Source organism: Aythya marila (genome assembly GCF_965140915.1).
Source record: "Aythya marila genome assembly, contig: HAP1_HAP1_SCAFFOLD_50, whole genome shotgun sequence".
NCBI classification, from domain to species: Eukaryota; Metazoa; Chordata; class Aves; order Anseriformes; family Anatidae; genus Aythya; species Aythya marila.
In genome coordinates this window covers 3,770-16,964 of record NW_028136798.1, presented here as the reverse complement: position 1 = coordinate 16,964, position 13,195 = coordinate 3,770, and the positions used below count along the sequence as shown (strand labels likewise).

The window sequence follows — 13,195 nt, the reverse complement described above, 5'->3', positions numbered from 1 at the left end:
TTGAGTGATTTAAGGTGGATATAAGGCTGAATTTGGGTGCTTTAACGCGGATTTAGCCATTTTGGGCCGCATCGCCGCCATTTTGGGATCGGTCGTTCGGTCGTGAGGGGAGGGAGGGAGAGAGGGGGGGGGCGTGGCCACGCGTTAACCCCGCCCCCTCCATTTAACACCACGGCCCCGCCCCCCTCCGGCGCCGCACTGCGCCGGGCCGAGCGGCTCCGGAAAGAGCCGAAGGTTTCCGAACCCCTCCCGAACCCTTCCGAACCTTTCCGAACCCTCCCCGAGCCCCTCCCGACCCCTTCCGAACCCTTCCGAACCCTTCCGAACCTTTCCGAACCCTCCCGAACCCTCCCGACCCCTCCCCGAGCCCCTCCGGGCCCCCGAAAGCTTCCGAAGAGCCCCGAAAGGAGCCGAAGCGGCCCCGACCCCCCCCCCCCGCGGCCATGCCGTGAAGCCCCCTCCTCACCCCGGGCCCTCAGCAGCCTCCGGGACCCCCCCCAATTCCCCCCCAACCCCCCCGCGGGCACCGGGATCCGGTGGGGGAGGGGCTCATGGCCGGGGCAGGGGGCTGAGGGGGGGCGGGAAGGGCCGAAAGGAGCCGAAAGGAGCCGAAAGGAGCCGAACCGGGCCCGAAGCCACCCGAGGAGACCCGAAGGGACCCGAACCGGGTCCGGACCGGGCCGAAGGGTCCCGAACCCACCCGAACCGGACCCGAACCCACCCGAAGAGACCCGAAGGGACCCGAACCGGACCCGAAAGGACCCGAACCGGGTCCGAAGCCACCCGAAGGGACCCGAAAGGACCCGAACCCGGCTCCGAACCCGGCCCCGAGCCGGGCCCGGCCCCGCCATGGCCCTCGGCGGCCTCTCGCTGCTCCTCGGCCTCCTCATGGGTGAGTTTGGGGCGGGACGGGACCCCCGGGACCCCCCTCAAGACCCCCAAAACCCTCTCAAGACCCCCTGGACCCCCCCAGGACCGCCCTGAACCCCTCAACCCCCCTCAAAACCCCCTCAGAGCCCCTCAGACCCCCCAAAACCCCCTCAAGACCCCCCAAAACCCCCCCAGGACCCCCTCAGACCCCCCCAGAACCCCTCAACCCCCTCCAGGACCCCCCTATACCCCCCCAAACCCCACCCAGGACCCCCTCAGAGCCCCTCAGACCCCCCAAAACCCCCTCAGGACCCCCTTAGACACCCCCAGGACCCCTCAGAACCCCTTAGACCCTCATGGAACCCCCAGGACCCCCCCTAAACCCCCCCCACGACCCCCTTTAAACCCCCCCCAGGACCCCCTTAAACCCCCCCGGAACCCCCCCGGACCCCCCTAAACCCCTCAGGACCCCCCTAAACCCCCCAGGACCCCCCTAACCCCCCCCTAGACCCCTCCGGACCCCCCCAGACCCCTTCAAACTTCCCCAAACTCCCTCGGGACCCCCCTCAAGGACCCCCAGGGGCCCTCAGGACCCTTCCAACCCCCCCCAAATCCCATCCCGGGACCCCCCCTTCACCCCCCCCCTTAATGACAAGTGACACCAGGGGGACAGATGACACCGGAGATGTTACCCCCCCCCCCTCCAAGTGTCACCCCCCCCAAAATGTCCCTCCCCTCCCCAAAATATCCCCTCCCCCCCTCCCAAGTGCCACCTCTCCGCAGTGTCCCCGCTGTCACCTGGCCCTGCCGCAGTCCCTGTCCCCCCCCCGCCCCCCACCTCGTCCCCAAGTGTCCCCTTTGCCGCAGTCCCTGCCCCCCCCCCATGTCCCTGTCCCCTCCTTGGGGTCCCAGCCCCCCCCCAAAGCCCCCCCACACCCCCCAAATGTCCCCCCCCACCCCACTGCGGTGCCGGGGGTGGCACACGTGTGTCACCAACCCCCCCCCACCCCCTCCCGTGTGTCCCTGCAGTGCTTGGGGGGGGTGACAGGGTTGGGGGGGGGTGGTAGGATTGAGGGGGGGTGGGGGGGGTGCGGGGGTGTCCCCCCTCCCACTTTTTTTGGCTAAAATACACGAATTGATTTGGGAAGCTAAGCAGGGACCGGCCCGGTCGCAGCTTGGATGGGTGACCCTATCACCCTCCTATCCCAATTTACCCAATTTCTCCCCAAATTTTGGGGTCCTGGGGGGTTGTCCCCTTGTCTAACCCCTCCCACGTGACCCCCCTTAATATTGGGGTGCAGGGGGGGTCCCATTTTGGGTCCTTTTCCCCCTTTTTCTATGCTGACCCCCCCAGAACATCCCCATTCAATTAGAAAGCTAAGCAGGGTCCGGCCCGGTCAGAGCTTGGATGGGTGACCCCATCCCGTTCCGATCCCAATTTCCCCCGATTTCTCCCCAAATTTTGAGCTCGGCCGGGGGTCTCTCCTTGTCTACCCCCCTCCCAGTGACCCCCCCTCAATATTGGGGTGCAGGGGAGGTCCCATTTTGGGTCCTTTTCCCCCTTTTTCTATGCTCACCCCCCCCGGAACACCCCATTCAATTAGGAAGCTAAGCAGGGTCAGGCCCGGTCAGAGCTTGGATGGGTGACCCCAACCCGTTCCAATCCCAATTTCCCCCGATTTCTCCCCAAATTTTGTGCTCGGCTGGGGGTCTCCCGATACCTAACCCTTCTTTTTTCCCCCCCCTCAGCCTCGGGGGCTCAGGGGGAGTCCCATTTTGGGTCCTCACCCCCCCAGAATACCCCATTCAATTAGGAAGCTAAGCAGGGTCGGGCCCGGTCAGAGCTTGGATGGGTGACCCCAACCCGTTCCGATCCCAATTTCCCCCGATTTCTCCCCAAATTTTGGGGTCCGGGGGGGTTGTCCCCTTGTCTAACCCTCCCCACAAGACCCCCCTTAATATTTGGGTGCTGGAGGGTCCCTATTTGGGGTGCTTCCCCCAATTTTCCTATGCTCAGCCCACCCAGAACACCCCCATTCACTTTGGAAGCTAAGCCGGGTCTGGCCCGGTCAGAGCCTGGATGGGTGACCCCATCCCATTCCGATCCCAATTTCCCCCGATTTCTCCCCAAATTTTGAGCTCGGCCGGGGGTCTCCCGATACCTAACCTCCCTTTTTTACCCCCCCTCAGCCTCGGGGGCTCAGTGGGGTTCCCATTTTGGGTCCTCACCCCCCCAGAATACCCCATTCAATTAGGAAGCTAAGCAGGGTCGGGCCCGGTCAGAGCTTGGATGGGTGACCCCAACCCGTTCCGATCCCAATTTCCCCCGATTTCTCCCCAAATTTTGGGGTCCTGGGGGGTTGTTCCCTTGTCTAACCTCCCCATGTGACCACCCTCAATATTGGGGTGCAGGGGGGGTCCCATTTTGGGTTCTTTTCCCCCCTGGAACACCCTCATTCACTTCGGAAGCTAAGCAGGGTCGGGCCCGGTCAGAGCTTGGATGGGTGACCCCAACCCATTCCGATCCCAATTTCCCCTGATTTCTCCCCAAATTTTGAGCTCGGCCGGGGGTCTCTCCTTGTCTACTCCCCTCCCAGTGACCCCCTCTCAATACTGGGGTGCAGGGGAGGTCCCATTTTGGGTCCTTACCCCCCCTGGGACACCCCATTCAGTTTGGAAGCTAAGCAGGATCCGGCCAGGTCAGAGCTTGGATGGGTGACCCCAACCTGCTCCAATCCCAATTTACCTCGATTTCTCCCCAATTTTGGGGTCCAGGGGGGTTGTCCCCTTGTATAACCCCCCCTATAGGACCCCCCTTAATATTTGGGTGCTGGGGGGTCCTATTTGGGGTGCTTCCCCCAATTTTTGTATGCTCAACCCCCCAAAACACCCCCATTCAATTAGGAAGCTAAGCAGGGTCCGGCCCGGTCAGAGCCTGGATGGGTGACCCCATCCCGTTCCGATCCCAATTTCCCCCGATTTCTCCCCAAATTTTGAGCTCGGCCGGGGGTCTCCTGATACCTAACCCCTCTTTTTTCCACCCCCCTCAGCCTCGGGGGCTCAGGGGGAGTCCCATTTTGGGTCCTCACCCCCCCAGAATACCCCATTCAATTAGGAAGCTAAGCAGGGTCAGGCCCGGTCAGAGCTTGGATGGGTGACCCCATCCCGTTCCGATCCCAATTTCCCCCGATTTCTCCCCAAATTTTGAGCTCGGCCGGGGGTCTCCCGATACCTAACCCCTTTTTTTTCCCCCCCCCTCAGCCTCGGGGGCTCAGGGGGGCTGCGTGGAGGTGGATTCGGAGACGGAGGCGGTGCTGGGGCAGCCCTTCAAGCTGCTCTGCATCGCCTGCAAGCGCCGCAGCGAGACCCCCGCCGAGGCCGAGGGCGAGTGGTTCTTCCGCCCCGAGGGCGCCCCCGAATTCACCAAGGTATGGGGGGGGGACGCTTATAGGGTCGGGGGGGTGTTTATAGGGTCGGGGGGGTGATTATAGGGTTGAGGGGGTGTTTATGGGGCCAGGGGGGTGATTATGGGGTGGTTTTGGGGTGGTTTTGGGGTGCTTATGGGGCCAGGGGGGCGCTTATGGGGTGGTTTTGGGGTGCTTATGGGGCTGGGGAGGGCGTTTATGGGGTCGGGGGGGTGATTATAGGGTTGGGGGGGTGTTTATGGGGCCAGGGGGCTGATTATGGGGTGGTTTTGGGGTGGTTTTGGGGTGGTTTTGGGGTGCTTATGGGGCCAGGGGGGCGCTTACGGGGTGCTTATAGGGCCAGGGGGGCGCTTATAGGGTCGGGGGAGATGTTTATGGGGTCGGGGGGGTGATTATGGGGCCAGGAGGGTGCTTATAGGGCACTTATGGGGCACTTATGGGTCCAAATCCTTTAGGGTCAAGACCCAAAACCCTTTAGGTCCATGACCCCAAATCCTTTAGGATCGTATCTCCAAATCCTTTAGGATCATGATCCCAATCCTTTAGGGTCATGATTCCAAATCCTTTAGGGTCTTGCTCGAAATCCTTTAGGATCGTGACCCCAAACCCTATAGGGTCATGACCCCAAGCCCTTTAGGGTCACAATCCCAAATCCTTTAGGGTCACAATCCCAAATCCTTTAGGGTCACGATCCCAATCCTTTAGGGTCGTGATCCCAATCTTTTAGGGTCATGATCCCAAATCCTTTAGGGTCTTATCCCCAAAGTCTTTAGGGTCATGATCTCAATCCTTTAGGGTCATATACCCAAATCCTTTAGGATCATATCTCCAAACCCTTTAGGCTCATGACCCCATATCCTTTAGGGTCATGACCCCAATCTTTTAGGGTCATGATCCTAAGTCCTTTAGGGTCATCCCCCAGATATTTTAGGGTCGTGGCTCCAAATCCTTTAGGATCGTGACCCCAAACCCTATAGGGTCATGACCCTAAAACCTTTATGGCCCTGACCCCAAACCCTACCCCCCCAGATCCTCCACTACACCCCGGAGGAGGGCGCGTGGGTGGCCCCGGGCCCTTTCCAGGGGGTGCTGGCGTGGAACGGCTCGCGGGGCAGACCCCAAAGCCTTTAGGGCCGTGACCCCAAAGCCTTTAGGGCCAGGACCCCAAATCCTTTAGGGTCAGAGCCCCAAAACCCTTAGGGTCGTGACTCCCAATCCTTTAGGGTCACGATCCCAAATCCTTTAGGGTCATGATTCCAATTCTATAGGGTCATGATTCCAACTCTTAATGTCCATGATCCCAAATCCTTTAGGGTCATGATCCCAATCTTTTAGGGTCATGATCCCAATCCTTTAGGGTCATGATTCCAAATCTTTTAAGGTCATGATTCCAAATCCTTTAGGGTCATATCACTAAATACTTCACGGTCATGATCCCAAATCCGTTAGGGTCATGACGCCAAATCCTATAGGTCCATGACCCCAAATCCTTTAGGGTCATGACCCCAATCTTTTAGGGTCATGATCCTAAGTCCTTTAGGGTCATCCCCCAGATATTTTAGGGTCGTGGCTCCAAATCCTTTAGGATCGTGACCCCAAACCCTATAGGGTCATGACCCTAAAACCTTTTAGGGTCACAATCCCAATCCTATCACCCCAGATCCTCCACTACACCCCGGAGGAGGGCGCGTGGGTGGCCCCGGGCCCTTTCCAGGGGGTGCTGGCGTGGAACGGCTCGCGGGGGACGTGGGACCTGCAGGACCTCTCGGTGCGCCTGGCGGCCGTGGGGCGCCCCCACGCCGGGCTCTGGTGACCCCAAAGCCTTTAGGGTCACGATCCCAAATCCTTTAGGGTCATGATCCCAAATCCTTTAGCGTCATATCTCCAAATCCTTTAGGGTCGTGATCCCAAATCCTTTAGGATCATGATTCCAATTTTTTAGGTCCATGACCCCAAATCCTTTAGGGTCATGATCCCAATCTTTTAGGGTCATGATCCCAATCCTTTAGGGTCGTGATCCCAATCTTTTAGGGTCATGATCCCAAATCCTTTAGGGTCTTATCCCCAAAGTCTTTAGGGTCATGATCTCAATCCTTTAGGGTCATATACCCAAATCCTTTAGGATCATATTTCCAAATCCTATAGGGTCATGATCCCAATCCTTTAGGGTCATGATCCCAATCCTTTAGGGTCATGATTCCAAATCCTTTAGGGTCTTGCTCGAAATCCTTTAGGATCGTGACCCCAAACCCTATAGGGTCATGACCCTAAAACCTTTTAGGGTCACAATCCCAATCCTATCACCCCAGATCCTCCACTACACCCCGGAGGAGGGCGCGTGGGTGGCCCCGGGCCCTTTCCAGGGGGTGCTGGCGTGGAACGGCTCGCGGGGGACGTGGGACCTGCAGGACCTCTCGGTGCGCCTGGCGGCCGTGGGGCGCCCCCACGCCGGGCTCTACGTCTGCCGCCTGCGCCGCAACCTCACCTTCAAGGGCTACGTCTACAGCCTGGCCCGCAACAAGACCGTGCGCCTGGCCGTGGTGGACGAGGGTGGGCGGGGCTTCAAAACGAGTGGGCGGGGCTTGAAACGGGGGCGGGCGGGGCTTAAGCGGGGGTGGGAGGGGCTTAAAAGGGTGGGCGGGCTCTAAAACGTGGAGCGCGGGGCCTCGAAGGGGGTGAGAGGGGGTTAAAAGGGGGTGGGCGGGGCTTAAAATGAGGTGGGCGGGGCTTAGGGTGATGGGCGGAGCTTCAAGGGTGTGGGAGGGGCTTGAAACGGGGGTGGGCGGGGCTTAAATGGGGGTGGGAAGGGCTTAAAAAGTGGGCGGGCTCTATGAGGATGGGTGTTGCGTAAGGGTTGGGGGGACATAAGGAGAGTGGGTGGGGCTTAAAAGGGGTGGGCGGGGTTTAAAATGATGTGGGAGGGGCTTAAAGGAAGGTGGGAGGGGGTTTAAAGGGGGTGGGCGGGGCTTAAATGGGGTGGGAGGGGCTTGAAAGGGTGGGCGGGCTCTAAAACGCGGAGCACGGGGCCTCGAAGGAGGTGAGAGGGGGGTGAAAAGGGGGTGGGCGGGGCTTAGGAGGTGGTGGGAGGGGCTTAGGGTGGTGGGAGGGGTTTAAATGGGGTGGGCGGGGCTTAAAACGGGAGTGGGAGGGGCTTAAATAAGGGTGGGAGGGGCTTAAAAAGTGGGCGGGCTCTATGAGGATGGGATGCATAAGGGTTAGGGGGACGTAAGGAGGGTGGGCGGGGCTTAGGAGGTGGTGGGAGGGGCTTAGGGTGGTGGGAGGGGCTTAGGGGGATGGGTGGGGCTTGAAACGGGGGCGGGCGGGGCTTAAATGGGGGTGGGAGGGGCTTAAAAGGGTGGGCGGGCTCTAAAACGTGGAGCGCGGGGCCTCGAAGGAGGTGAGAGGGGGGTTAAAAGAGGGTGGGAGGGGCTTAAAATGAGGTGGGCGGGGCTTATAGGGGGTGGGCGGGGCCTAAAATGTGGTGGGAGGGGCTCAAATGGGGGTGGGAGGGGCTTAAAAAGTGGGCGGGCTCTATGAGGATGGGTGTTGCATAAGGGTTAGGGGGACGTAAGGAGAGTGGGCGGGGCTTAGGAGGTGGTGGGAGGGGCTTAGGATGGTGGGAGGAGATTAAAGGGTGTGTGAGGGGCTTGAAACGGGGGTGGGCGGGGCTTAAATGGGGGTGGGAGGGGCTTAAAAGGGTGGGCGGGCTCTAAAACGCGGAGCGCGGGGCCTCAAAGGGGGTGAGAGGGGGTTAAAAGGGGGTGGGCGGGGCTTAAAATGAGGTGGGCGGGGCTTAGGGGGGTGGGAGGGGTTTAAATGGGGTGGGAGGGGCTTGAAACGGGGGTGGGCGGGGCTTAAAATGATGTGGGAGGGGCTTAAAAAGTGGGCGGGCTCTATGGGGATGGGTGTTGCGTAAGGGTTAGGGGAACGTAAGGAGGGTGGGCGGGGCTTAACGGGGTGGGAGGGGCTTAGAGGAAAGTGGGCGTGGACTTGAGGAAGGGGGAGTGGCTTAGGGACCAGGGGGCGTGGTTTACACAAAGGGGTGGGGCTAAAAGGATGGGCAAAAGAGACGGGGAGCCTCCTAGAGGGCAGGGGGCGGGAGTTTGCAAAGGGGGCGTGGCTTAATGGAAAGTGGGAGGGGTTTATGGCAAAGGGGCGTGGCTTAGGACCTAAAGGGGCGGAGTTTATACAAAGGGGGCGTGTCTTATACAAAGGGGGCGGGGCTAGAGGGACGGCCAAAAGAGCCGGGGAGCCTCCTAGAGGGCAGGGGGCGGGAGTTTGGGAAGGGGGCGTGGCTTAATGGAAAGGGGGCGGGGTTTGCGGGCAGGGGGCGTGGCTCGGGGCCTAAGGGGGCGTGTCCTCAGCGCGGCGGGACCTGGCCAGCATCGTGTCGGAGGTGCTGATGTACGCCCTGATCGTGCTGCTCACCCTCTGGCTGGCGGCCGAGATGCTCTACTGCTACCGCAAGGTGGCCGCCGCCTCCGCCCCGCCCCCCGACAGCGCGTGAGTGGGCGGGGCCTTCTGGGGGGGGGGTGGGCGGGGTCAGGGGGTGGGCGTGGTCTGAGGGGTGGGAGGGGTTGTGGGGTGGGAGGGGTCATGGGGTGGGAGGGGTCATGGGGAGGGAGTGGGGATGGGATGGGGAAAGGGGAGGAGGGAGGGGGCGTGGTCATGGGTGGGCGTGGCCTCGGGGGTGGGTGTGGTCAAGGGGTGGGCGTGATCTCGGGGCGGGCGTGGTCAGAGGTGGGCGTGGTCAGGGGTGCGCGGGGTCACGGGGTGGGAGGAGCTTGGGATGGGAGTGGGGTGGGGATGGGAAAAGGGGAGGGGGCGTGGCCAAGGGGTGGGAGGGGTCTAGGAGTGGGCGGGGCCTCGGGGGTGGGCGGGGTCAGGGGTGGGCGTGGTCTGAGGGGTGGGAGGGGTTGTGGGGTGGGAGGGGTCATGGGGAGGGAGTGGGGATGGGATGGGGAAAGGGGAGGAGGGAGGGGGCGTGGTCATGGAGTGGGCGTGGTCAGAGGTGGGCGTGGTCAGGGGTGGGCGTGGTCTCGGGGCGGGCGTGGTCAGAGGGGTGGGAGGGGTTATGGGGTGGGAGGGGTCATGGGGTGGGGGTGGCTGGGGGGAAGGGGCAAGGTGTATGGGGAAGAGGGAGGGGGCGTGGCCAAGGGGTGGGCGTGGTCTGGGGGTGGGCGTGGCCAAGTGGTGGGCGGGGTCAGGCGGTGGGCGTGGTCTAAGGGGTGGGGGGGTCATGGGGTGGGAGGGGTCATGGGGAGGGAGTGGGGATGGGATGGGGAAAGGGGAGGAGGGAGGGGGCGTGGTCATGGAGTGGGCGTGGTCAGAGGTGGGCGTGGTCAGGGGTGGGCGTAGTCTCGGGGCGGGCGTGGTCAGATGGGAGGGGTTATGGGGTGGGAGGGGTCGTGGGGTGGGAGGGAGTGGCTGGGGGGAAGGGCAAGGTGTATGGGGAAGAGGGGAGGGGGCGTGGCCAAGGGGTGGGCGGGGCCAAGGGGTGGGAGGGGCATCGGGGTGGCGGGGTCAGGGGTGGGCGGGGTCTGGGGGTGGGAGGGGTCACCCCAGGAGAGTGGGGTGGGGATGGGGAAAGGAGAGGAGGGAGGGGGCGTGGCCAAGGGATGGGCGGGGTTAGTGTTGGGCGGGGGTACATGGTGGGAGGGGCTTGGGGTGAGGGTCCCAGTAGGAACTGGGCTCCCAGTGGGCTCCCAGTAGGTTCCCAGTGGGCTCCCAGTAAGCTCCCAGTAGGAACTGGACTCCCAGTAGGCTCCCAGTGGGCTCCCAGTGGGCTCCCAGTAAGCTCCCAGTAGGAAATGGGCTCCCAGTAGGCTCCCAGTGGGCTCCCAGTAGGCTCCCAGTAGACTCCCAGTAGGCTCCCAGTAAGGTCCCAGTGTGGTCCCAGTAGGAAGTGGGGTCTCAGTGGGCTCCCAGTAAGGTCCCAGTAAGAACTGAGCTCCCAGTAGGCTCCCAGTAGACTCTCAGTAGACTCCCAGTAGGCTCCCAGTAAGGTCCCAGTAGGAACTGGTCTCCCAGTGTGCTCCCAGTAGGCTCCCAGTGGGCTCCCAGTAGGCTCCCAGTAGGAACTGGGCTCCCAGTGGGCTCCCAGTAGGCTCCCAGTGGGCTCCCAGTGGGCTCCCAGTAGGAACTGGGCTCCCAGTAGACTCCCAGTAGGCTCCCAGTAGGCTCCCAGTGGGCTCCCAGTAAGCTCCCAGTAGGAACTGGGCTCCCAACTGGTTTTTCCCCCCCCCCCAGCTCCGAGTACCTGGCCATCACGTCGGGAGAGCAAGGAGAACTGCGCGGGGTGCAGGTGGCCGAGTAGCACCCATGGGTGCCCCCCCCCCCCCCCCCCCCTCGCCCTGGCACCTCCCCCCCCTGCAATAACCCCCCGGGGGGGGCGGCCCAGCCCCAGCGCCCGCGCCCCCACCCATGGGTGCCCCCGGGATGGAGACGGGCGCCGGGGCACCCATGGGTGCTGCTGGGGGAGGGCTCGGGTGTCGGGGGCACCCATGGGTGCTGCCCGGGAGGAATTGGACATTGGGGCACCCATGGGTGCTGCCATGATGGAATCGGTGCTGGGGCACCCATGGGTGCTGCCCTGAAAGAATTTGGCCTTGGGGCACCCATGGTGCTGCCTTGAACGACTCAGGCGTTGGGGCACCCATGGGTGCTGCCGTGGAGAAATTGGACATTGGAGCACCCATGGGTGCTGCCATGAAGGACTGAGCCATCAGAGCACCCATGGGTGCTGCTTTGAATGAATTGGTGCTGGGGCACCCATGGGTGCTGCCATGGAGGAATCGAACATTGGAGCACCCATGGGTGCTGCCTTGAAGGACTCAGCCATCGGAGCACCCATGGGTGCTGCCTTGAAGGAATCGGTGCTGGGGCACCCATGGGTGCTGCCGTGGAGGAATTGAACATCAGAGCACCCATGGGTGCTGCTTTGAAGGAATTGGTGCCAGGGCACCCATGGGTGCTGCCGTGGAGGACTCAGGCATGACAGCACCCATGGGTGCTGCCTTGGAGGAATTGGGCATTGGGGGCACCCATGGGTGCTGCCATGAAGGACTGAGCCATCAGAGCACCCATGGGTGCTGCTTTGAAGGAATTGGTGCTGGGGCACCCATGGGTGCTGCCACGGAGGAATTGAACATCAGAGCACCCATGGGTGCTGCCATGAAGGACTCAGCCATCGGGGCATCCATGGGTGCTGCCGCAGAGGACTCAGGTGTCAGGGCACCCATGGGTGCTGCTGTGAAGGACCCAAGCGCCACAGCACCCATGGGTGCTACCGGGAAGGAACCAGGCACCAGGGCACCCATGGGTGCTCCTACGAAGGACCTGGAGGTTGAAACACCCATGGGTGCTGCTATGAAGAACTCAAGCACGGGGGCACCCATGGGTGCCACCATGAAGAACCCGGTTCCCCCAGCACCCATGGGTGCCACCAGGAAAGACCCAGGCGTCGGAGCACCCATGGGTGCTGCCAAGAAGAACCCAAGCATCGGAGCACCCATGGGTGCCACCAGGAAGGACCCAAGCACCGGAGCACCCATGGGTGCCACCAGGAAGGACTCAGCTCCCCCAGCACCCATGGGTGCTCCTACAGGGAACTGAAGCATCAGAGCACCCATGGGTGCTCCCAGAACAGCCCCGAGCACCCATGGGTGCTGCCATGAAGGATCCAAGCAGCAGAGCACCCATGGGTGCCCCCAGGACGGCCCCCAGCACCCATGGGTGCCCCAGGGTGTCCCTCAGCACCCATGGGTGCACCCAGGAGGGCCCCCAGCACCCATGGGTGCCCCCAGGGTGTCCCCCAGCACCCATGGGTGCCACCAGGATGTCCCCCAGCACCCATGGGTGCCACCAGGATGTCCCCCAGCACCCATGGGTGCCCCCAGGGTGTCCCTCAGCACCCATGGGTGCCCCCAGGAGGGCCCCCAGCACCCATGGGTGCCCCCGACCTCGGTGCAGAGTCCCCTGGGGGCAAAGTCCTCCCGTTCCGAGGCCGAAGCGGCGGCTTTGAGCCAAAATCCTCCCATTTCACCCCGGAAATGACGATTTTTTTTTTCGATTGTTTGTTTGGTTTTTGCATGGGGCCCCGTTTTGGGGCCAAAAAGCCCCGGATCCGTCCACTCGGCCGCTTTTGCACGATTTTTTTGGGGCAATAAATCCCCGGGCGCCCGCCCCGGGTTTGCGCTTTTTTTTTTTTTTTTTAATTATTGGTTTTTTTTTTCACCTTCTCTTTTTTGGGGTGAAAAAGCCCGATTTTCGGGGCGCCGCTTGCACGACGGCGGGCGAAAGCGGCGGTTTTTCCACGGGCTGCCCCAAAAAGCGCCGTTTTCGCCCCAAATTCCGCGGCTGCCAGCGGGTGTTTTTTGCACTGATCTCCCCCCCCCCCCTCACGCTTCGCGGCCCCGTTTTGGGGCGAAAAAGCCAAAATCGGGTTTGTGAAAGGCGCCGCAATGGCCGGATGCAAATAACGAGCGGGATGCAAATGAGCCGGCATGCAAATGTGCAATATGCAAATGAGCCGGGCCGCCGCGCCCGAGCCAGCCTGTAAATGAGCAATATGCAAATGAGCCGATATGTAAATGATATGCAAATGAACACCAATAAAACCACGTGGATTTAAAGCGATATGCAAATGAGTTTGTATGCAAATGAGATTGTATGCAAATGAGCTTAATTTGCACAATTTCGATTGGATGTCCTCACAATCATGTGACGACGCCGTATGCAAATGAGCCGATATGCAAATTAGTATGCAAATGAACCCCGTTTGTTCACCCCCCGGCTTACTCCAGGCTCCGTTGGCCCAAAATCCCCCTTTTTTGCCCCAAAATCCTGATGACGTCATCGCCCTCCCGTCCCTGCCCCCCATTTTCTGCTCTTTTCACCCC

General features: G+C 61.7%; 1 protein-coding gene across 1 annotated transcript; it reads left to right on the top strand.

The window, feature by feature from the left end:
* The first annotated feature begins 322 nt into the window (after window positions 1-322).
* On the top strand, window positions 323-12,932 carry SCN1B (sodium voltage-gated channel beta subunit 1). The gene is made up of 5 exons (XM_082785814.1): window positions 323-892; window positions 4,132-4,298; window positions 6,605-6,845; window positions 8,660-8,798; window positions 10,545-12,932. Exons 1-5 carry the CDS (start codon window positions 850-852, stop codon window positions 10,609-10,611), a joined length of 657 nt encoding a protein of 218 aa, XP_082641940.1. The 5' UTR covers window positions 323-849; the 3' UTR covers window positions 10,612-12,932.
* Window positions 12,933-13,195: the final 263 nt, after the last annotated feature.